Source organism: Equus caballus, chromosome 22 (genome assembly GCF_041296265.1).
Source record: "Equus caballus isolate H_3958 breed thoroughbred chromosome 22, TB-T2T, whole genome shotgun sequence".
NCBI classification, from domain to species: Eukaryota; Metazoa; Chordata; class Mammalia; order Perissodactyla; family Equidae; genus Equus; species Equus caballus.
In genome coordinates, this window is record NC_091705.1 from 44,187,925 (window position 1) to 44,211,766 (window position 23,842).

At 47.4% G+C, this 23,842-nt stretch overlaps 2 protein-coding genes across 12 annotated transcripts in view; one reads left to right on the forward strand and one right to left on the reverse strand.

Annotated features, from left to right (window-relative positions):
* The window catches only part of AURKA (aurora kinase A), a 49,980-nt gene that overhangs the window by 16,044 nt on the left and 10,094 nt on the right, over positions 1–23,842 (reverse strand). For 4 of the 11 annotated variants that reach the window (XR_011430795.1, XM_070247214.1, XM_070247217.1 and 1 more), the window contains exons 6-8: positions 22,949–23,087; positions 18,969–19,117; positions 7,820–8,029 (exon numbers count right to left, since the gene is read on the reverse strand). Coding sequence is in view for 10 of the 11 variants with exons in the window: in XM_070247214.1 (XP_070103315.1) it covers positions 7,820–8,029; positions 18,969–19,117; positions 22,949–23,087 (498 nt within the window). In the remaining variant the exon portion in view is untranslated. Of the gene's footprint in view, positions 1–6,079; positions 7,138–7,819; positions 8,030–16,070; positions 16,761–16,897; positions 17,073–18,968; positions 19,118–22,948; positions 23,088–23,842 lie in introns of those variants that run through there. The other 7 variants (XM_070247213.1, XM_001489270.7, XM_070247212.1 and 4 more) reach the window with 5 other exon arrangements.
* FAM210B (family with sequence similarity 210 member B) lies at positions 2,763–15,327 on the forward strand. The gene is made up of 3 exons (XM_001914822.5): positions 2,763–3,350; positions 12,555–12,730; positions 12,927–15,327. The coding sequence occupies exons 1-3, from the start codon at positions 3,165–3,167 to the stop codon at positions 13,141–13,143; spliced, it is 579 nt and encodes a 192-aa protein (XP_001914857.2). The 5' UTR covers positions 2,763–3,164; the 3' UTR covers positions 13,144–15,327.

The window sequence follows — 23,842 nt, forward strand, 5'->3', positions numbered from 1 at the left end:
TATTTTCTCACAGTTCTGGGGGCTGGAAGGCCAAGAGCAGGGCGCCAGCAGGGTGGGGCTCTTGGGAGAGCCTTCTTCCCGGCTTGCTGACTGCCTTCTCACTGCGCCCTCACGTGGCAGAGAGAAAGAGTTCTGCTGTCTTTTCCAGTTCTTCTAAGGGTGCTATTCCCAACATGAGGGCCCCATCCTCACGACTTAATCTTACTCTACTTACGTCCCAAAGGCCCCATCTCCAAATACTATCATATTGAAGGTTAGAGCTTCAGCATATGAATTTCGGGAGGGTACACAAACATTCAGTCCATAACATCCATTACCAGGGGACTGGATTAAATGAATCATGGTGCATCTATATTATAGGATACTCCGCAGCTTTTAAATAATATTCCACAATTATGGTTTCAACAGGAAAGACATTAGTGACATATTAAATGAAAAAGTCCTGTTATAATGCAGATATGCAGCATGACCCCATTTTTATCAATACCAGGGACGGGGGTACTTTGGCAAGATCCGGCTCCTGAGCCCATTCCCTGACCAGAGGGCAGGTGGGGCACTGAGATTTGACTGCCTCACCCAAACTACATAAGGGAAGGAGGAGAGCACTCTTCCATAGAAAGAAGGAGCTAGGCAGACAAAAAAGAAAGAAATGCCATTTCTTTCCATTTCCATTTCTTCAGTCCTCACCCTGTGCCAGGCCCAGTTCTATAAGCACTGAAACATGTCATCTCACTTAAGCTTCCCAGTAACCCTTTGAGACTGGTTTTAGTACTCCCACTTCTTCCAAGAGAGGAAGCAGAGACTTAGATAGTAAGAGTCACTTACCAAAGGCTCAGGGCAGAGCCAGGCTCTAAACGAGACCTGCCCCCGCCAAAGCCATGATGCTACCACCAAACCTGGAACCCACAAGGCCTTCCTTTCACTGTATCATCTGCTGCCAGCACAGCACCTGGCACACGGCAGGTGTTCCGAAGAATGAATTCTGATTGGAAATGAACACAGAGGAGGGAAGAACTGATGTATAGACATGGGTGGTTGGATCTGCCTTGGGAAAAGAGCAGAAGCAGAAAGAGCTGGGGAGCGACGTACACGGAAATCGGGAGGTAGGCTGCGACCATCAGTGAGGACTCAGCTTCCACCAGAAGTAGGAAGAGAAGGCATGTGCTAAGAGAGGAGGCATCAGGGAGGAGGGAGGATTCCAGATGGGGAGAAAACGTTTGGAATGGTCACTGCAGTATCTGACAAAGAGAGGAGAATTGGAATAAAAAGCTTTTGTCCTAAAGAAGACCCAGGAATGGTCAGAGAACACACATTAGGAGAAAACACAGCAATTTGTTCAAAACACTGTCCACTTTCTATTTGAACACAATTTCTCTGCATGTGCTCCAGATTCTATCTCCCACATTCCTAGAGAACCAAGCCACAATGAGTAATCAGAGGTCCTCAGTCCCAGAGCAGATTAATGTTATATTCCCTTGGAAACTGGGAGTAAGTGGGTCCTCCACCAGAAGGGAAAACCCTTTCTCCTTCCTTCAGCACTTCAGGCCCCTTCAGTCTCAACCCCATCACATTCACACACTCATGTGTGCTGCTTCCCACCTGCACACATGCACTCCCCGTGTTATTCACACTCACTGCCACACACAGCCCAGTGGCACCGTCTGTGAGTTACCAGCCCCCCAGCAGCCTACCTCCTCTACCTCCCTGCCAACGGAACCCCGATCGTGTTCAGGAACACAACCTGCCTGCTCCCATCCAAGCCAAGACTGTTTCCTTCTCCTGTATCCTCAAATTCCAGACTCTCTTGCAGCTAAGAGTGATCATGTGACACTGTTCTAGCCTATGAGCCATAAGGGGCTTCTCAAGGTGGGGGTTCCTGAAAGGGTTTGGATTTGCTGAGGTACTGAATTTGGGCACATTAATTCTCATCTCTTTCCAGTGTACTCTCTTGGCAGAAAAGCTAACATTTCCCAGACTCCTCTGCAGCCAGGTTTCTGGATAAGAATTAGTTTCTGCCAATTGGATGCACTTGCACAATATTTTGAAGGTAGAAACGGAGCAGAGGCATCTTTCTGTCATTTGGGCTGTTTGCTGCTAGTGAGCAAGTTTGCAGAGGTGTGGGGCTTTTCTGCAGCAGAATTCAGGGCATGCACAGGCAGTTGAGCAGAGGCAACGCCTGACCCTGCTTTCCAGTGTCCAGTGACATGTTTTGTGGGAGGTGGAAGGCAGGTGCAGTGGCAGCAGTTTCCTGATGCCTGGATCACAGCTCTGGCAGTGTGTTCTAGCATTTATTCATTCCACTGGAGACTCCTGATGCCCACCTTCCCAGTTGGCTGAATGGGCAGCTCCTCTGGCTGGCTGGTGTTGCCCTGTCCAGGGAGTCTTTCCTGGGAGCCCAGCCTAGTGCCCACTCTTCCAGCTTTTCCAATGATCTTCCAAGCACCTATTCCCTGTGCTAAATCCTTTTCTGCCTAAAATAGCAAAGATCTAGAAACAATTTGGATCCTTTTAGTTTCAACCAAAAAATGCTACGAGGGGTCAGGCACGAGAAGTGTACAAGGATAAGCTGTTCTCCATTTCCTTGAGTTTCAGTTTCATCTGTAGAATGGAGACCAAAGATTATTATATTATCAGTTAACAGTTATAGAAACTGCGGCAGATTGTATTTTCCAAAGATGGTCACAACAATATTTCCCCTCCCACAAGCCTTTCGACACGTGACCTCGCCACTTTCCATCAAGCTGGAGGAGTCTAACCCCCTCACTCGAATCTGGTCTGGCTTCTGACTCGCTTGTGACCAATATAACTCCGCAGAATCGCGGCCGCATGAATTCCAAGACTAGAGTCGGAAGAGGCGCGCGGTTCTCCCCTTGGAGGGGCGGGGCCAGGGGGTGGAGTCAAGTGCTGTGCACACGCCCCCCTGGTCCTGCCCATTCTGCGCCGGGCTCCTGCTCCGCCCCACCCACCCGGCGCGGCCCCGGCTGCGGAGGGCAGGGGCCGGTGGGCGGAGTCAAGTGCTCTGCGCACGTCTCTGGCCCCGCCCATCCCGCGCGAGGCTCCTGCTCCGCCCCGCCCTCGCCGCTCCGGGCTCTCCGGCGGACCCCGCCCCCTGCGCCGCTCCGGGTCTGGTAGGCTGCGCGGGCCACAGCGCGTCCCCGCGCGCCATGGCTGGGCTGCTGGGGCTGCTGGGCCCCGCTGGCAGGGTGGGTGCGGCGATTCGGCCTCGCGCCACCTGGCTCCTGAGAGCTGCCGCCCCCTGCGCCCCGCCGCCCGTGTTCCTGCCACTCCTCCAGCCGAGGCCGGAAGCCCCGCTGCTGCGCGCTGCAAGCGGTGACGGCCACGGCCGCCAGGTAAGCCTCCCCACCCCCACCCCCACCCCAATCGCCCAGCGTCCGGATCCTCGCCGTAGGAGGAGGAGAGCGTTGCAAGTGCAGCTGGCCGAGGCCGAACACCTCCAGGATCCCCAAGCCCCAGATCTCTACAAGCCAAGGAAGCGATCCTCCTAATTGACAGCGGGAGAAACTGAGGCTCAGGGAGGTATGGTGATCTGCCAAGGTCAGTCTCAGGTGGAGCCCCAGGTTCCCAAAGCACCGGCCGGCGGTAGCCGATAGAATTGTAGGAAGGGCCTGGATCTGGTGTTACCGTCCTCACCTGGCCGTCAGAGCTGTTCCCTTTTGAAGTCATGTGGAGCCTCCTCACTTTGCCAGGAAGAAAGGCTCCAGTGGGCGCTGCTGTCTTTAACACCTCCCAGCACCTGCTGCTCCTCCCTTTTTATCTAACCAAAGAGCAGGCCTCCCTGGCGGACTTCAGGCAGGACTCAGGCCAGAAACGCACCGTGTTGTTTCATTCTGCGTTTATCATTTCAGGCGCCTTCTATGTATGGTAAGCGAAAACTGGTTCCCATTCAGAATGCTATTACAGGCTTTCCTTTATTTAAAAAAATGTATGATACTTGTTTTTTTTAAAGTGGGTTTCCTCAAAGAAAAACAGTAGTAAGTAGTGGAGTCTGGAGATGCAGGCCTAACAAGTTGGGACACGCAGAAGCCAGCCTCCTGCCCGAGTGCCTCAAGCTTGGCAGCCTGCAGCCCGTAGCCCCTTTGCCTGCACAGATGCTGGCCCCTCACTCACCAGCGGTGTGACCTCACCCCAGGCGCTGAAGGTCTCTGAGCCTATTTGCTGACCTTTCAGAGGGCTAAAAATAGCTCCTTCCCAACAAGAGTTTGGGGGACAATTCCATGAGCTGATGCAGGCCTGAGCACAGTGCCAGAGGAGCCAGCACTTCCTGAACCTTCCGTGGGGATTTGACGCAAGCCCTTACCATGTGCCTCCCGAACAGACGGAGAATCTTCCATCCCTGCCTTCTGCTCCCTTATCTGACGGGCAGCCTGTAGATCTTGTCTCTAATCCTGAGCCCAGTCTGAGGATCCTCATGGGTCTGGCACCCTGCACACACACCCAGCTGCCTCCTGGTGATTCTTCATGGCTCAGCCCAGCTGCCCCTTCCTCCAGGAGGCCTTCCCTGACCACCAGTGATGCCTTGGGTGCCTCCATTGGGCCCCCCCCCCCCCGCCCCCAGCCCCATGGGTGTGGATCCGCTCTGCACTCGACATTCTGGGATGGTCTCCTGACTTGCTTGTCTATCCATCAGCCTCATCAGCCTTGTCCCCTGGCCAGTTTGTGTGTGTGTGTGTGAATGAGAGAGAGAGATGTGTATACAGTGGTGATGAATGTGGTTTCAGACTCCCCACATTCCGGTCTCTACTCGCTAATTCTGTGGCCTTGAGCAAATTCCCTTACTTCTCTGTGTCTCCGTTTCCTCATCTGTAAAATGGGATGTTGATAATTCACATTTCATAGGGTGTGAGTGTAAAACGAGGTAATGTGCGTACCTGGCATCTGGTTCATCCTACATTAATGTTAACTTTGTTATTATCATCACAGTAAGTGTATAAAATCACAGGTCCCCACGAGCTGTGCTTGTTTCTCCTGCTCTCTGGCAGATGGGCAGGATCCATGTGGGATCAGAACCAAACAGGAAGTTAAGACCAAAAAACTCATCTCCTTGAGAAAAGACTTCCCCAGCAGAGCCTGGGAGAAGGTGGAGGGAGGCCTCCCCTGCCGGCTTGGCTGTTCCTGGCTACCCACAGCCATCCTGTTTTTGGTCAGTGGGAGGAGGGAGTGCAGTGCCCAGCTAGGGTCTCCAAATGTGCCAGGCATTTACTCAAGTGCCCGAGAGAGACCCCCCATCTCTGCCTTCAGCAGGGAGTCTCTGCTCTAACGGGGAGGGAGGGGGTAGAGCCGCAGGAGAAACCCTTTTCCACTTAACCTGACACAATGTCACGTCACCCGGCAGAGCAGCCCAGCCTGCCTACACTCACCACTTCGGGGAGGGAAATCTTAGGCACATGACTTGCTCTGCCTGAGCCCCTGGGTTCTCCTCGTCTCCATCAGTTCTCACTCACATGCTGCCTTTCCAGAGAGCCCTTCCCTGGTGACCTGTAAACCGGCAGCGTCCCTCCCCGCAGTCCTACCTGTCTGCGTCCCCTCCTTTGTGTCTCTGTGCACTTGTCGCCTCTAGCAGCCCTGATACTTGCCTTTTCTGTTATTCTCCCTCCCCTCGCACTGGACCATAGGCTCCCTGAGGGTGGGGTTTGTCTGTTTCCTTCATTGCGCTGTCCACATGCTTAGAGCACTGTGTAAAACAGAGCAAACACTCGTGAATAAGTGGGGAACATAGCTCAGCGGGTTTGGGTCCCAGCTCTGACAGGTAATCCCTGTGTGATCCTCTGTAAATTACTCAACCTCTCTGGGCTTCCAGGATCCTCTTCTGTCAAGTGGGGATGACAGTAGTGCCTATCTCACAGGGTCGTTGTGAAGATTATATAAATTAATGTTTTCAAAATATTCACAACAGTGCCTGGTACAAAGTAAACACAATCTGGTGTTTATCATTAATCTTATTTATCGAATGAAGACAGACATCACTCCAAACAGTGTGAGCACTTGTGAGCGAGATCTTTGGCTCATTCCTCAAACCTTCCTGCCCCTTCTATTTCAGCCTTTTGTACTTTAATAAATATTTAGGGGGGCATCATACACACACACGTGCACACATGCATGCGTGCACACAAGTATATGAAAGCGCTTTATCCAAGCACAGGTACCAGGGGATGTGTAATATGCTCTGCATCCTGGGCAGTGCACAGGCGCTTTAGGTGGTATTTCACGAAGAAAGGAATGTCTGAAAAGTTTCCGTTCCTTGCAAGTCACCCCCTCGTAAACTCCTTTATTTTAGCTTCTTTAGTCCCCTCCAGGGTTAGGAAGAAAAACGCACAGCTCGCGATGCTTAAAGATATTTCCTTTTACCAAGTTAAAGGAAATAAAGTTGTCCAAGTAAGATTCTAACTCTAGCAAGTTAAAAACTAACTGCAGTGCTGGCTAACCGTTGTGTCTGAAGATTTTGTCCCGCTCGTTGTCTTGCAGTAGATGCTGACTTTTCTGTAGCTGGAAGCCTGGCTGCCTTTTTATTTTTCTTTTTTGGCCAAAAGGCCTTTTGCCAAAAGAGAGGTTGTAAAGAAAAGGGCCCTTAACAGAGAGAGCTACGCACAGTCCTGGTGAATGGACAGATGGGGCGTGGTTAAGTTTGGTTGGACCAAGTGTCACGGGTGGGAAATGAGGGGGCCTCCCCCGTCACCAGCCTCCTCAGATGTTGGTGGCACTTGGAACTGTGGCATGTAGATTAGTGGTGCTGTCAGCGCTGGCAGCTGGCAGCCCTCCCATCTGCGGCACTTCCTCAGCAGCCAGAAGGCGGGTGGGGCCTTGTTTATCAGAAAGAACCTGTGCTCTGAGCAGCCATCCTGGCTGGGGGGTGGCAGAGACCCTCAGAGGCTTGGAGGAAAGGGGAGGGCACATGTGCCAGCCAACCAGAGGGAGACTGGTGAGCATTTTCCTTCTCCCCTCCAAAGCCTTGAAGTTCTGGAAAGGTGGCTTCCTTTAGGAATGTTCAGCTCTTACAGGACATGAAGGGGAGTCTGCTGATGATTACGGAGGCTGTGTGGCCTGCTGGTGACCAGTGCATTAGCCCGTCCAGGCGCTGCCAGCCAGCTCGTCACTTCCCCTGGAATCTCAGTCTCCCGTCTGTCAAAGTGGGAACGACAGAGGTGCCCACGTCACAGGGTTGTGAGGGTTTTTGTGAAATGATGCCTTTAAAGTGCTAATCCCAGCGCCTGGCTCAAAATCTCCTCTCCTGGGGACACAGGGGTTTCCCTAACACCTTTCAAAAAAGGGGACACTTTCCTGTCTATCAGAATTCAGCCTCTGGATTTCAATAGCCCCTCCCTTTTTCTTAAGTATTTGTTTTCATAAGTCTGAAATAACACCCAGAAGTCAAAGCTAAAGGCAGTGTCGAAATACGAAATACGTTCGTCCCCACCCCACCACCCCCAGGGCCTTAAGGCTCAATTCCCAGGCACGGGAGCAGCCTTTATGGAGCTGAGATTAATGCCAGGACCAGAGCTTCTGGGGCTCTTGGTTTGTTTTTGTTTCTCAGTCCCAACTACAGTTTGGGAGCAAAAGAGATTCTTTTCCAATTTGGAGATAAAGACAAGATCTTAACTAATAAATCTGAGTTTTGTACAGATTTTTTGGGGAGGAGGGGCAAATGAGTAGCTGTTGTGTCTGATTAAAAGTCAAGGGTGATTCTGGGCAAGTTTTAGTCCAAGGTTGCATTCCGCTCCCTCCTCGCCGTGCCTGGAATGTGGCCCTTCACTGAGCCTTAGTTCCTTGGGGACAATAGGATGGTCTGCTTTCGTGGCCTTACCTACCACATACGTGCAGCATCCGCGGTTTATCTTCTCCAGACTCGAACTGCAGGCTCGGCGTTCTGGTTGGTGGGTCCAGAGCCCAGCCCTGCCAGTCCTGCAGGAAACCGGGCTGAGATGCCGCCCCAGGGCTTACCAGGGACGGCAGCTCCCAGACAGAGCAGACATTCCTTGGAGGGTGTGAAGTGTGCTGTGGCTCCCAGCTTGCCCTGCAAAGTAAATTTTAAATTTGTACTCTGCATTTCAGTAGATCAAATTCTGCTTCATAAAAAGGAGTGAAGTTCTAATACCTACTGCAGCGTGGACGAGCCTTGAAAACATGATGCTAAGTGAAAACTGCCTCAGTCTGCTCGGGTTGCTATCACAAAAAGACCACAGAATCGGGGGCTTAAACAACAGATGCTTATTTCTCACAGTTCTGGAGACTGGAAGTCCAAGATCACCGGCAGATTCGGTGTCGGGCCAGGGCCCACTTGCGAGCATAGCTGGCCGTCTTCTCGCTGTGTGCTCCCGTGGTGGGAGGGGCGAGGGGGCCCCCTCAGCTCTCCAGGGTCTCTTTTAGAAGGGTCCTAATCCCATTCATGAGGGCTCCACCCTCATGACCTAGTCACCTCCCACTTCCAAATACTGTCACGTTGGGGATTAGGTTTCAACATAGAAATTTGGGGGAGGTCACAAACATTCGGTCTGTAGCAGAAGCCAATCACAAAAGGCCACATATTGTTCGACTCCATTTATATGAAGTGTCCAGAATGGGCAGATCTACAGAGACAGAAAGGAGACTGGTGTTCGCCTTCCCCCAAAGGGGATGGGGGAATGGGGAGTAACTGGTAATTGTGATGAAAATGTTCCCAATTTAGATTATGGTGATGGTTGCACAGCTGTAAATACACGTAAACCATTCAACTGTATACTTTAAATAGGTGAACTGTCAATAAGACTGTTACTACATGGATGGACCCTCCCTGGGAAGGAGGGAGAAACGTGTGGGGTGTTGGATGGTGAACACGTGATTGAGGAAAACACAGGGAGAGGGCATGTAAAGGGGCCTCAGTTTTAAAGGGGGTCCAAGAGGGCCTCCCTGAGATGCTGTCTGCTGAGGATGTGGAGGTGGCAGTGAGGGAGCGAGCTGTGCGGGCGTCTGGGGAGAAGGGTCCCAGCAGAGCGGGCAGCAGCTGCCAAGGCCTCGAGCCTGCCTGGCCTGGCCTCCTTAAGGCACAGTGAGGGGGCCGGTGTGGCTGGAATGGGAAGAGCCGAGTGGGGAAAGGGGTCGGAGTGTGTGTTTGGGGGCAAAAGAGGTGGAGCAGACTCCTCTGGCTTCCGGGAGGCCCCTGAGGGGAGCAGTGCTGTGACCTCACCAGAGTTTTTACAGGTCCCTCTGGCCACTGTGTTGAGACTAGACTGTAGGGGTCGAGGGCGGAAGCAGGGGCCCAGTTGGGAGGCTGTCACAGTAATCCAGGCGAGAGGTGATGGGCCTGGGCAGGGATGGCGAGGTGGAGTAGGGGAGGGGGCTGAGTCTGGATACAGCAGGGTTGGCTGATGGATTGGATGTGCAGTATGAGAGAGAAGAGTCACCGTGACTCGGAGGCTTGGGCCAGAGTAACTGGAAGGATGGAGTTTGCCGAGATGGGGACGACCTTGACCTTCAGAGCAGAGCATGTGGGGAGGGTGGATCAGGAGCTTCTCTCAACATGTTGGGGACATCTGGCCATCGACATCCAAGCCAAGGCTGTCGTGCCACTTCTGAGTTCTGGGAGTCATCAGCCAGGGTGGGTGTAAGGCCAGGGTCCTCGCAGCTGAGGTCATGCCAGGGTTCGGACCCCCTCTTGCTCCCAGTGCACTCCCTGTGCGGACACACGGGGTGACCTGGAGGGAGGAAACCCAATGGCCAGCGGCTCACAGGTTCCGTTCAAGCAGCTTTCCTTCACCCCACTTGGCCCGCTGCACTGCAGGTGCACCTGTTAGATCAGTAGCCACACTGCTCCTGCTCTGTAGGGTTAGCCCCTCATGGATGATGCCTGGGAGGACAGCCCCTTGCTGTGGTTTCTTCCGTTCCCGCCCATAGCCCAGGCAAGAGTCACTTGGGAGTTCTGGTCCAAGTCTGTCCGTCAGAGAAAGAACAGTAGAGGATAGAAGGAGCCAGAGGCAGGGTGAAGGAGCCGCATGGGGAGCGTGAGGGCGGGGCAGTGAATGCTGATGGTGGGTCTGCCACAAGAGGGGGTCTGCTCAAGTCCTGAGCGTTGGAGGGCAGTGGGTGGGCCACCAGGGCTGGAGGCAGCTGCTGGCTCAGGAGACAGCACAAATAAGCACCAAAGGGTGCCACAAAGGACACAGTGAAGATGTGGCATATGATGGGGAGCAGGACGGTAGGCACTGAAAGCATCTGAGGAGGGAAGGGACACCCTGCACTTAAAAATACATGTCACGTCCTAGTACGTGCTCCCCGCGATCCAGCTCAACACTGCAGAAGTGTGAAAAACGAAAACACTCCCTTTGCCCCCGACTTGAGACCACTTGGCAGAGATGCTCTCTGTTCGTTCGAAGCCAGACACAGCAGAGAGCAAGACAGACCCCCGGCTCCCTGCACCCACACATATTCCAGGCCCCTGGCCACAGCAAACAGGCAAACAAATAATGCTTACATTATCTGCTACAGGTATTTGCTGCATTATAAGCAAGACAGTTCCTGAAGATAGACACCCTCAGAGAGAAGTGGGTGGAGAGGGGGGCTGCCATGGAGGGCAGGCAGCTGTGAGGTGCTCACGGAGGGCCTCTTGGAAGAGGTGACGTTTGCATTTCCAGCTTGGGAAGTGCTGGCCAGAGTCCCCCAGTCAGCTACACAGCAGGTGCACCTGAGGAGAAGGGAAGGCCTGCCTGGAGACTCTGCTGAGGGTGGGAAAGAGTCAGGTAAGCTGAGGCAGGAGAGGTCAGCAGGGGTTCACCTGGCAGCCTGGCTGATCACATTAGAATCACTTGGGGCACAGATAACTAATCCCAGTGCCCAGGCTTCACCCCAGGGCTATAAAATCAGAGGCTGGGCACCTGGATGTAGGTACAAACAGACCAGCAGCATCTGGGCCACCTGGGAGCTCCTGGGGAAATCGGCATCTGGGGCCCACCCCAGCCAAGCATGGTCAGAGCTCCCACCTGCCTACAGCAGCAGGGGCTCCTGAGCAGGGCCGGGGTGGGGCTGGGAGGGCCCCGCAGCCAGGGCTCGCCTTGTTGCACTTAGAGGCCGCTGCAGCGCTGCGCCCTGGTGATTTCATTATTTTCATTCCGGGAAGTCCCGGAATGAAATAACGGGGACTGGGGAGTCCCATTATTTTCAGTCCGGGGCTCCCCGGGGAGCCCTCCCTCCTGGGGACTCTGGGCGCCATGCTCCTGCCTCTTGCTCAGCTGCAGCACGCTCTAAAAATACGAGGAGGAGGTCGTCCTGCTGCAGCGCCAATAACGAGCTGACTGACCCAGATAACTGCCTGCCCAGGCGAGTCGGAGGCTCTTGTTGGAGTTAAAGAAATCCTTTGATGAAAAAGGCACTCCATACTGAGAAGGAGTTCTGTTTCTTTTTTAACCCAGTGTTGTTTTTTTGGTTTCTCCCAAACATGCCAGGCCCTGTAGGTGCTCAATAAGTGTTAACAGATGCCACGTGCAACCAATTGTTTCTGTACAAATCCCAGCTGGTGTACTTATGGCCCGGGAATTGGCCCTCCCTTTTTATCTGTTCAGATCTCAGGGGTAAATCTTAAATCTGGAAGTAGATGTACCATAGCCTCTGCTCCATTTATTTCACACCCACTGTCCTGGTTTTGTAGAGTCTGACATGGGCGTCATGTGCTCAGGCTGTGGACTCAGGTGACCTGGGTTCTACTCTTGGTGACTTCAGGCCGATTCCTCGGCCTCACTAAGCCTGCGTTGCTCCTCTGTAAAGTGGAAAGAACAATAGTATCTACCCAGAGGTGGTTGTGAGGATGAAGCAGACAGTGGGTGGAGAGAAGCATCTGAACGCTGCCTGGCTGAGAAAATGCTCAGTACAGTACCATTGTTGTCCTCAAGGGTGTGAGCCCTGGAGTTTTCCTCCCTACTGCTGCTGTAACAGATTACCGCAAACCTAGTAGCTTAAAACAACACCCATTTATGGACCGTTATGGACATCAGAAGCCAGACTGGGTCCTACTGGGCTAAAGTCACGGTGTCAGCAGGGCTGGTTCCTCCTGAGGCCTGAATTGCCAGGGGAGTCCATTTCCTGTCTTTTCCAGCTTCTCGAGGCCACCTGCATTCCTTGGCTGCATTTCCTCTGTCTTCAAAGCCAGCGAGCATCTTCAAATCTCTAACTCAGCTTCTGTCCTCACGTCTGCTTCCCTGACCCTCCTGCGTCCCTCTCTCCACTTATGAGGACCCTTGTGATTGCATTGGTCCCACTCAGAAAATCCAGGGTGATCTGCCCATCTCAGGATCCTTAATCACACCTGCAAATCCTTTTGCTGTGTAACAGATTCACAGGCTCTGGGGACTAGGACCTGGACATCCTTGGAGCCATCAGTTTGCCAATGATACCTAGTACCCAGCCTTTCACTGCACTTAGTGGCTAAGTGGGCCTTAGCCTGGCTAACTAAGAGGTGACTGATCTCCCACTGGATGGGCAAGAGGAGAACCGTGGGTGGGCATGAAAGCTGGTGATGACCGCTAACGTCCTTGCTCCTGCCCTACTATCTCCCTTCTTTGGTTTGCCCACAGGACCCCAGCAAAATCACTGCGACAACAGGCAGCAACATCAGCAGAGCAGAGGAGAAAAAGCAAAGCAAGTCACAGCAGCTGAAAAAGGTTTTTCAAGAATATGGCGCCGTTGGCGTGTCCTTACACATTGGAATCTCACTAATCTCCTTGGGCATATTTTACATGGTGGTTTCAAGGTGAGATTTTTGACAGTAATAAATACTGGTTTTTTTACTGTCATGTAAGATTCTTTGTGAATAAGCACTTGTTTCCCTAAGATTTTTTATTCATCTGGCTACTTTCATCACATTTTTAAAAATACTCATAGCCAAATCGATTTCTTAATTTAATCCCTTGCTGTAATAATCGGGTTTTCGCCTCTTTCCCCTCCAGTGGCGTGGACATGTCTGCAATCCTGCTTCAACTCGGATTTAAAGAGTCACTGGTCCAGTCAAAAATGGCAGCGGGCACAGGGACCTTCGTGGTGGCCTACGCCATCCACAAGCTGTTTGCGCCAGTGCGGATCAGCATCACCTTAGTGTCTGTGCCCTTTGTTGTCAGGTATTTTCGGAAAGTGGGATTTTTCAAACCCCCAGCTGCAAAGCCTTGAGGAACTCAGGTGTGGGCCTGAAAACCTATTTGTTTTAAATTACACACTTTGGATTGGGTTTTGGGCTGTCGGGGTGTCTTGGTGGGAGAAAGACTAATTGCTAGGTTCTCGTGGATAAGTTTTCCTTTTGCCAGCATATTCAAGTTTGCGAATAATTGTAATTTTTCTGCTTCATCAATCTTGTTCATGTTCTTCATCATAGGGCTTGTATACATAATCTAAAATGTCAGCAAAGCATCACAAATGAGTTGTCGTCTCAAACAAAACTCTTAGCCTACGAAACAGTCCTTCTGGAAGATCCTTGGTGAGGTCTGTCTGCAAAAGCCCCAGGGGTTAATCTTTGTTCAAGTTCTTAGACAGTGATTCATTAGCTGGTTTTTAAAATTCCCCTTCCTCCAACGTTTGTCAAGCTGCCTGTGGTTTAATATGCAATATTCTGCAGAACAGCTGCCAGCGCGACAATTAATGAAGCAGAATTTAAGACTTAATATGTAATCAAGATCTAAATTAGCATCAACACTTTGACATTCATTGTACTTGTTTTGGGGAAAGAAAAACAAGTATTTCTGGTGTGTTTCATTGATTCCAAAACACCTTCAAATCTGGACATGATGGGGCCTACCTCAGGTGGTTTTTCTTAAATTTCATTAAAGTAGGTCAGGGTCGCTTGTCTTGGTTTAGGTAAAATATGGAAACTTTGTCCAATAGCAATGACATCACTTGGCTCCAGGTACCCCGTCCTCAGAAGAATTTGGATACTGCACATATGGAAAGCTAAAACAATCTTTGCCTAACCTTCTGTATCTCAAACTTCAGACATTCCAGAATGGCTGTCACAATGTTTACATTGTGTTGCTACTTATATTTTCCAATTGAGTTAAAATTATTTAAAAAAAGATTTTGTGTCACTCTCTAAAAAGGAACATTAGTAGCACTTGCTGTAAGTGGGAGGCAACTGTGAAATAGCACAAGCCGGAGAGAGGGAGGGAGCAGGCGAGATGACATTCTGCTTTGCCACTTTTACCGGGAAAAGGATGTCTGACCTGAAGCCCCCCCACTTTCTCTGTTGGGGACCTTAGTTAAGAATAGAAATTCAAGTACACAGACCCAAATTGAGACTCTGTCCTTTTCGTAGTCAGGAGCAGACAGTGAGAAGTTCCTTCCTGTGGGATCCAGCATCCTGAAATGCTGCCCTCCAGGCCGGGCTCATGCAGCGCGCTTGCTCCACCCTCCCGGAGTCCCAGTCTAACCACTTCTGCCCTGCCACTGTGGTCTGGGGAGTTGCTTTATCTTTCTGGCTCCCAGTTTTGTTGGGGTTTTTTTTTTTTTTTGGTTATTTGGTATAATTATATTTGTGACAATCAGAAAACTAAAGGAACTGTAAACTGGCCTTTTTGGTTTTATGATCTGGCTGTTGCCAGCTCCCTGGTTAGCCCTTAGTAACCCATGTCAATCAGTTAACTTTTATAAGAAATCTTTATGAGACAGTTTCTCTGCTTGCAACATCCTTAAAGTGAATCCATATTTCTTTTTTCCTTTTAAAGCAATTAGCCCATTGCCCAAAGGTTTTACCAGTTTAAAGTTGGAACTGCCTTTCTGGGATCTAATTCCAAGGACATCTACACAGCTGAGCAAGATGGGTGATACTAGTGCTAGGTTATTCCTCACATGGACAGGACCAGGCATTCTCACGTCATCTCGTCTTTCACAAGCTGGCTCTTAACCCCCTCCTCTACCAGTGTCCCGTCCACTCAGGTCCCTAGTCATGCCTATGCAAAACAAGCTGACAGTGCTGCCTGGAGGCTTAAGGGCTTCAGTCTCGAACTCTATGTTTGGAGTAATGCGAGCGGACTGAAAGGGCAAGCAATAACATTACCCTACCAGATAGCCATAGCGTCCTCTTCTCAGCCCCAGCTCCACTCCACCCCACTCCTGTGGCCAGTGGTCAAAATGGAAAATAATAACTGGAGGATGAGGAAATCAAAGGATCAGGGAACTAGAGCATCATGTGAATTCACCAGCAGGATGTACAAATTGCTTGTATTTACATTGTTTTTATGGAGTTAGGGGAATAAAACTGATGGTCTATTTTAAAAATGTAAGCCATGCTTCACCTCTTAATTTTTTATCTGACAAAATGAGCAACTTAAATTCCGTGAAACAAATAAACATCTTTGTAAAGTTTGTGAAGAACTTTTTATTCCTCTTCTCAGAAGCCATAGCTGTGACTATGAAGCTGCACTGTGTGACCAGTTTATTAATGTTGTGCTCCTACAATGAGCTGTTCTCTTCGCTTGAGTGGGTTTGGGGAAACGACAAAGTGGTGAAGTTAATCATAGCTGGGGTGGATGCTACAGGAAACGTGACTTTCGGAGTGTAAAAGTTGGTCAGCTCGAGACTCTGGGAAGCAGCACTTCCTCTGTCTCCAGGAGGCTAACTGGACCCTGCAGTTTTACTTGGTTTTGAAGTTTCTGTGATACTTTGTCAACTTTGACCTGGAAGTTTAGGTTGCCACTTAGAAACACAGCTGATATCTCGACTCTTAGATTCAAAGTCAGCCGTGAAAGCATATTTCTCAGTAAGTTCAACACTTCCACCTTTTCCTTCATTGTCAAGTTCACCATATCTGTGGTTGATGAACAGATGATGGGAAGAATATACTTCAGATGTTATGTATGTACTTATATTTAAACTTTACACACATGCTATAACTCCACTGTAATAAAAAATGAGCCTTTAACATTTAGAAACAGCTCTGAGACATGTCTCATCTGTGTCCCCAGCAAATCCCGAGATGGAGGTGGGGCACGTGTTCCTATTTTACAAAGTCTCAGATAGGAGGGAGGCGGGTGAGGACTAGATAAGCAGGTTTAACAGGGGTGTTGGACACTAGAGCATTTCTAAAGGGATGCATGGAAATAAAAATATAAGTCTATACAAAATCTTTATTTTTAACATTTAAAAGAACAAATCACATACTCATTCTGACAGCTTTGCCAGGCTTGGCCACCCAATAAGTTACACACACACTCAGCACTTGGGAGGTTATTGCACGGCTCTTTAACTGATCAGGTCAGGGCAAAGCAGCATTTCCCCACAACGGGACTCCAAAGTCGCCTTCCACAAGGACGCCTTATCCAAAATAGCCGTGGGGCGGTGCAGCTGAACTTTGCCTCCAGATTATGAAACCAGTGAAGGTAGTACGATTCTCGTGGCTATTTTCACTCAGAGTGTCATGTTTACTGAAGTGGAGTTTTCTGAAGGGGGAGGCCAAGGCACTGCCTGCTCAGTAAAAAACAAAACAAAACCCAGCATTTTCTCTGGCACTCTCGATTACAGGCAGGCAGTCAAGAGTAAGTTACTGTCGGTAGCCTGTTCCTGACAGATCGTACAGCAGCCCTGGCTCCAGGACTTCTCCCCCTGCGAGAGTCTTAAGGTTGTTTGCTAGTTGATTCTTTGCTTTTTTGGCTATTGGATGGTTTGGATGAATTTGCTGTGATCCAGGGGTGTTCCAGGACTTCTTTTAGAGTCGGCCTTTGGCTGGGATTATGCTTCAGCAGTCTTGAAATGAGGTCCCTGGCTCCCTCTGGTACAAAGTCAGGGAACGTGAATTCAACCTGGAGTACGATAAGTGACAGACGGTCACAAAACGTCGTTTAGAGGGAAGAGGGTAAATATTCAGATCGTAGCCTAAAGTTAAGGCTGATAAGAACATTCTAACAGAAGTGACGGGTCCTTTCTAGGTATGTCTTACCCGTGATATTCTTTTGTAGGTCTCTTGGTATGTGCTTGCCTCAAAAGGAGGCTTCCCAACTAAAAATTCATAGCAGAGAACGCCAAGGCTCCAGAGATCAACCTTCTCATCATGCATGCGGCCTTCGATCATCTCGGGGGGGAGGTAGTCCAGCGTGCCACAGAGGGTGGTTCTCCTAAAAACGGAGGCAGACTCAGCCTGATGTGCTTCTGTTTTATTATCCCAACAGCTGGTGAAAATCAGTAAGTTCTGCTAACACTGACTGAGCGCTTTTCCTAGGCCGCATCCTGTGCGACGAAGCAGGTACTTTTATAAATCCCCATTTTTAAATAGGAAACAAAGGGAGATACACAAGATCACATAGCAAGCAACCAATCTGAACCCCAAATTTGTCCACTCCAGAACCACCTTAAATGATCTAAAATGTAAGAAACTTAAAGGATCACTACTATATAAAAGCAGCCATGCAAAGTTCCCTGTAAATACAATTTGGAGTTCTATGTTTGTTTTTTATTACAGATATGCTAAGAAGTTTAAGAGCCAGGTGACGTTGATGACAAGGAACTAAAGACTGTCCATTGTGAAAGCACTAGGTTTGGGGTTAGAGATGCATGGTGCCTTCTGATGCATCATTGGTACATAAGAGATACTGAAATTTTAGGGATGGCCTGTAAGTATTCTTGCCAAAAATATTCTTCAGGCACTTAGACCTAACTTCTAGTTTTCAGCAAAGATAGGATGAAGGACCAAGTTAAGTGACAGCACAAATCAGAAAACTCCATTTACAACTGTGGGGAGAACTCATCTAGATTTAGACAAAAGATACACAGTCAAATACAATGCATGGACCTTGGTTGGGTTCTGATTTTTAAAAACTATAAAATTTTGTAGAGGACTGGGGAAATCTGAACTTGGACTAAATAGTGATCTTAACAAGGCTGTTAATTTCCTTGGGCGTGATAATGGTCGTGATTATGTAGGACAGTGTCCTTATTTCTAGGAGATGCATACTGAAGTGCTGAATGATGAAGCATCATGATGTCCGCAACTTATTTTAGAAGGTTCAGCAAAAAAGTAGGCCAATGTGGCAAAGTGGTAACTGCGGAATGTAGGCACCTGCCAGACGGGTGTGTTATCAACCACCAGTTCAGTGTTTCTGTATGTTTGAGGTTTTATAACAGAGGTTGGAATAAGCGGTGGGGGGGGGGGGGCCGACATCAGACCAGGAGCAGAGGCCGTGTAGGTTTTTGCCACTTTCTCTCAGTTATTTATTCCCTGCCGTAGGAGCTCGTGCTGGGTCAGTGCTCAACTGAATGGTGCCTGGGAGTGTGGAGCCACCCCTCCAGAAATCTCGGCCCTCGTCACTGAGAGGAGTGAGGCACACTGCACCAGGGGGTTCTCAAACGATGGCACCACTAACCTAGGAGTGCCTGTGCTTATTCATGTCTGGGAAGCGGGGCAAAGTGACCTTCACCATGTACATGAACATCCTTTTCAGAAAAGGATACGCTTTCTTTCCTACCATGGTGACAGCACTGGACAGGTTAAAGTCCAGTTTAGCCCTGTGATCCCATGAAGCCTACATTCTTCGTTGTTGTTTGCCTCACCAGGTGCCAACAGCTCCCGCTAGTGACAGACAACCAGTTTTTAAAAGACCGCGCATGTGCTCTCAGCTCTAGATCTTTGCACGTGCTGTCCTCTGAAACTTCTCCTGGTCCAGGAAGCAGTGGAGTCTCCACCCAGCATTATGTCAGGAATTACTCCCCCCTCCACGTGCACTTCACCTCTGTCATATACTTGTCCTGTCTGTTTACTATCTTTCCCCTTCATTAGCCTCCAAGGACATTAAGCATCTTTAACCCCTAGGAGGTGACAAATAGTCCAAAATGGTTGCAGAATAAAATGGTCTTGAAGACACTAATTTACTATCAGGCCTAAATTGCTCCAAAGTATGTGTGTCAGTCAACTGTCCCAATGCACAACATCTAGGCTTAAGTATTTTACTATTTAGCTCATCATTAGCCCCCCGGGCTTTTGCTAAACCAAACAAGCCACCTCTAGCGTTACATACCTGGAGGACGGGGCATGCACTGACCACCCAAAATCGGCAATCTTAAGCTCTCCAGCTGATCCAAGGAGCAGGTTCTCCGGCTTAATGTCTCTGTGAATAACTCTCTTTGAGTGACAGTAAGCCAGTGCATTTGCCAATTCTGTGATATACTAATAAAAAAATATTAAAAATCTGTTTTAGATTTCATATAATAATTTTAGATAGATCTTTTGCAAGGAAACAACATAAATTAACATGTTTTTCAGGTTTTAAAGCAAAAACTAAAAACAATGGATGACTACAAAAATCAATAGAAACAGTTTACATATTGGGTTTAGCATGAAGTACGAGTATTCAGCGCTCAGTTTCTGATTTGCTAATAGCACAGACATGCTACGAAAGGACAGGAAACATACGGATAAGCTGTGAGTACATCCCCATGCGGCGATTTATGGCCCAGCAGCAATGAATAAAGACAATACTGGAAAACTGGTACAAATTAGGGAGTCAGATATATAAACAATTTAAAACAAAAAAACAATTTTTAAAAAACCTTTCAAGTACAGTCAATTCCTATTTTTAAAATCAAGGTCAATTTACAACACAAGGATTTCTTTGACGCTAAAAATTTACTCTAAGAGTATCAAGGAAAGTAATCCTGAACAATAGACAGAAACTAACAGGAGGTGTCCTGGCACATTAAATAGCATGTTAAATTTTGGGTATCCTAATTCACTAGTCAGCTTAAAAGCACACAGCAAGTCAGTCCTTTTGTTAGTTTTCTTTCCATCTCAAGTAAAGAAAGATCTAGCAAGCAAGGCCAGAATTTGCTTTCACGTATAGATAAGAATTATCAGTATACTGAAATAATTTATTTAGCTCTGACTAAAGTTTGAGAAGGGTTTGTTCTCCAAAGTAATGCTAGACAGAACTGAATATTATTCTACACCAAAAAGATTTACTGAACAAATGGGTGGAAACCAAATGTTATTGTCAGAAAGGACATTTTTCATTTTTTTTCAGCCAAAAGCCAGACACCAAAATTTAGACCATAATAAACAAAATGAAGGCAGAGATGCCCTTGCCAAATTTGAGCTGATGATGCTTTTAGAGCCTACATTAGAATTCCAGAGGACCAGAGGTTTTCTCTGCTCAAATCAAGACAAGAAGCTACTAGTTAAATCAGAGTTCTCTGGCACCGACTTCCTCCACACTCCCCCATTAGAATGTGGATATGTGCATAAGTCCCTAACATGGCTCTACAATTAGTTTTATTTGAATTAATCAGAAAAAGAAAATAGGTGTGTGTCTATATATTCATTATAACTACTAAGGAATCTAGAAAGAACCAATCTTATTTCCTTCAAACAGCTATCTGCTTACACCAAAATTAATTCCATCTGGATGGAAGAAAACTGAGAAGTAGTATAAATGTTAATTGCCAAATAAGAAACTAACTTGGTTAGCTAATATTTTAAAATGCAAACGAAATAGATCTATTTCTACTTATCCAAGGGGCAAACATTTAAGTTTAAAATACCATGTGTCCTCATTGCAGAGACAAGACCAGAGGCTCATTAGCCAATAGTGCTATGATTCCATCAGATAGCAGAAGCAAATGCACCTGAATTTAATACCCTTTAAGTCAATACCAAAAAGAAAATTAGTGTACATACTACATACTACCCAGAGATTTCCACCAAGAAACAAAACAAATCAAAGTAACCACCATGCAACAGGCCCATCATCTGCCAATTCAATAACAAACAGCCCAAATTAAGACTCTTCAACATCTTCAAACAAGTAATTTCATTCACATTACAAAGAAGAAGCACAATCCATGCAAAAACAAAACAAAAAAACCCCAAAACAAAAACTTGACTACGTTGGACTTTAAAAACTTCTGCCCTGTGAAAGACACAGTAAGAGAATGAAAAAAGAAGCCACAGACTGAGAGAAAACATGAAACACATGTGTGATAAAGGACTCGTATATAAAATATACAAGAACTCTTAAAAGTCAACAATAAAAGGGGACGGCTCCGTGGCCGAGTGGTTAAGTTTGCGCGCTCGGCTGTGGCGGTCCAGGGTTCGGATCCTGGGCTCGGACATGGCACCACTCATGAGGCCACGTTGAGGCGGCGTCCCACATCCCACAACTGAAGGACCTGCAACTAAGATATACAACTGTGTACAGGGGGGGTTTGGGGAGATAAAGCAGGAAAAAAAAAAAAAGATTGGCAACAGTTGTTAGCCCAGGTGCCAATCTTTAAAAAAAAAAGTCAACAATAAGACAACCAAAAAAACAAATGGGCAAAGGATCTGAACAGACACCTTAGAGATCACATAGAGATGGCAAATACGCACATGAAAAGATGCTCAACCTCGGATGTCACTGGAGAATTGCAAATTAAAACAATGAGATACCATTATATGACTATGAGAATGACTAAAATCCAAAAAACCTGACAATAATAATCGCTGGTGAGGATGCGGAGCAACAGAAACTGTCCCTCATTGGAGGGAATGCGAAGACGGCGCATCCACTTTGGGAGACAGCTGTAACAGTTTCTTACAAAACTAAATGTAATTTTATCATACAAGCCAGCAATCACACCCCTAGGTGTTTAACCAACAGACTTGAAAGGTCATGCTCCACAAAACCCTGCGTGCACATGTTTCTAGCAGCTTTATTCATAATCCCCAAAACTGGAAGCAACCAAGATGCCCTTCAGTAGGTGAGGGGATAAACAGGTACATCCATACAGTGGAGTATTATTCAGCAATAAAAAGAAATGAGCTATCAAGTCCTCAAAATATATGGATGAACATTAAATGCATATAGTTGTTTCCCACAGGGGTAACTGGTTGACAATTCTGCTATCACTGTACAGGTCCACTGGAATTGAATAAATAAATGGATGGTGGAATCCAGGTTTCTCAGGGTTGGAGTGGGAGGTCACAGATAAGCAAGAGGAGGAGGGGAGAATGATCCACGTGGTAATGGACTCATGTTTTGCTTCATATAGATAGAGATGGATAAATATGGAAAGATCTATAGATACATGCACATACACAGATTAGTATACACACATATTTCCTTGCTCCCTCCATCAGCTGAGAGCCTAGAAGTAATGACACTCTAGTAGCAATGAGCACATCTAGCACCCAGATCTTGGTTTCTAATAACATTTTCCAATAAAAGGAGCCAGGGCTCCTTGGAGAAATGGCTGATTCTAGGCCTGGGATAGGTAATAAACAAGATGAGGCTGGAGTGTCCTGTACTAGAAAGCAAGGAAGTGCTAAAAAAAAAAAAAAAAGAAAAAAAAGAAAAAAAAAAAACCTACCAGACACCCACAATGTCAAAAAACACAGGAACTATGTGAAAGAGCTCCCAGTGGCCAAAGCTGGAAGAATTTGAGCAAGAAAATAAAGCAGTATTGGATTATAACTCAAAGTATAAAATATTCATGAGTCTATATTCATCAACCATTGTTACCTCTGTGGTCTTCCTCTCAAAAACCATGACCCTAGTCTATCATGAGAAAAACTAAGGAAATCTGAATAAAGTATGGACTTCAGTTAATAGTTATGTATCAATAGTGTCATTAGTTATGAGAAAGTGTACCACATTAACGTAAGATGTTAATAGGAGGAATTAAGTGTGTATTATTAATAGAAGAAAATAGATCTGTACTATCTTCATGATTATTCTGTAAATCAAACTATCCTCAAATAAATTATTAAAAAAAAAAGAGGGCAACTATTTATATACATTTCCACAGAACAACAACTGTGGAAACAAACCAGCCACAAAGTACCTGATTTTATCTGTACATATGGTACAACCAAGCCATTTTGATTTTTCCATTTCAAATATTTGATCCTATTAAGCTATCTTTCCATAAGACAAAACCCACTCTGCTGCAGTGAAAGGTACACTGCTGTGTAGGATGGGGACAGAGGAAACAGCATCAGTCTGGACAATAAATGAAAACTTACAGTAGCAGTTCTCTGCTCGTCAAACTTTGACAGTTTCTGAAGTTCTCTATAGACAGCTCCAAGAGGTGCATACTCTAGAATCAGGTAAACTCTGGTGGCATCATGAAAATAACCATACAGTCTGAGAATGTTTGGATGCCTGCAACAAAGGATGCACACTCTTAACACCTGGTTTTGGAGCTGATACAAGAGTACGTACTAAATACCAAACAAACCCCTCACGTGAAACCAGTGGTAAAAATCTGTTCTAGTCACAGACTCCCCCCGGCCCCACCCCACTTGAGAATCTGAAACTCTAGACCCACTCTAAGGAAAATACACATAGCCACATATCAGTTTACATGCATTTCAAGGTATTAATGGACCTCAGGTTTAGTCAGGACTATTATTTCCCTCCTTAGGCCATCTTTATTCTTTATTTTTAGTTGAAAAGATTCAACTAAATATTAATTCTCCGCAAATAAAAAGAGAGAGATACGTGGCATTCCCACGACAGTTTGATAGCCAAACGCTGAGACAGACAGTGCAAACTCAGTGCTCAGAACGGCAGCAGATGTGGGCTGCAGAGGACTCCAGGCCGCCGGGAGCACAGCCTAAGACAGCAGCCCTTCTCAACTCCAGCCAGGTATGAAAACAGGGCAGATACACGCAGATATTTAAGGATTTAGCAACTGATTCAAGTTTGAAAAAACACTGAAAAGAAAAAAAAAAAGAAAAACACCCACTGGCTAAAGTCAACCTGAAGCCTGCCAGTTTGCAACCTCTGCTTAGAGCTCAGAAGAAGAGGTATCATTCCCCTTAATTAGCCACCAAAAAGAAATGTGCCCACATCAATTACTCCATTAACAAAACATGACCCTTCAAGTAATTTTTCAGGACCACAGCACTTAAGTC

Bases quoted from the DNA above. Each gene is read 5' to 3' on its own strand.
- FAM210B (XM_001914822.5), top strand. From the start codon at position 3,165: ATGGCTGGGCTGCTGGGGCTGCTGGGCCCCGCTGGCAGGGTGGGTGCG. The intron at 3,351-12,554 runs GTAAGCCTCCCC...GTTTGCCCACAG, and splicing joins GTGACGGCCACGGCCGCCAG to GACCCCAGCAAAATCACTGC. The intron at 12,731-12,926 runs GTGAGATTTTTG...TTTCCCCTCCAG, and splicing joins TTTTACATGGTGGTTTCAAG to TGGCGTGGACATGTCTGCAA.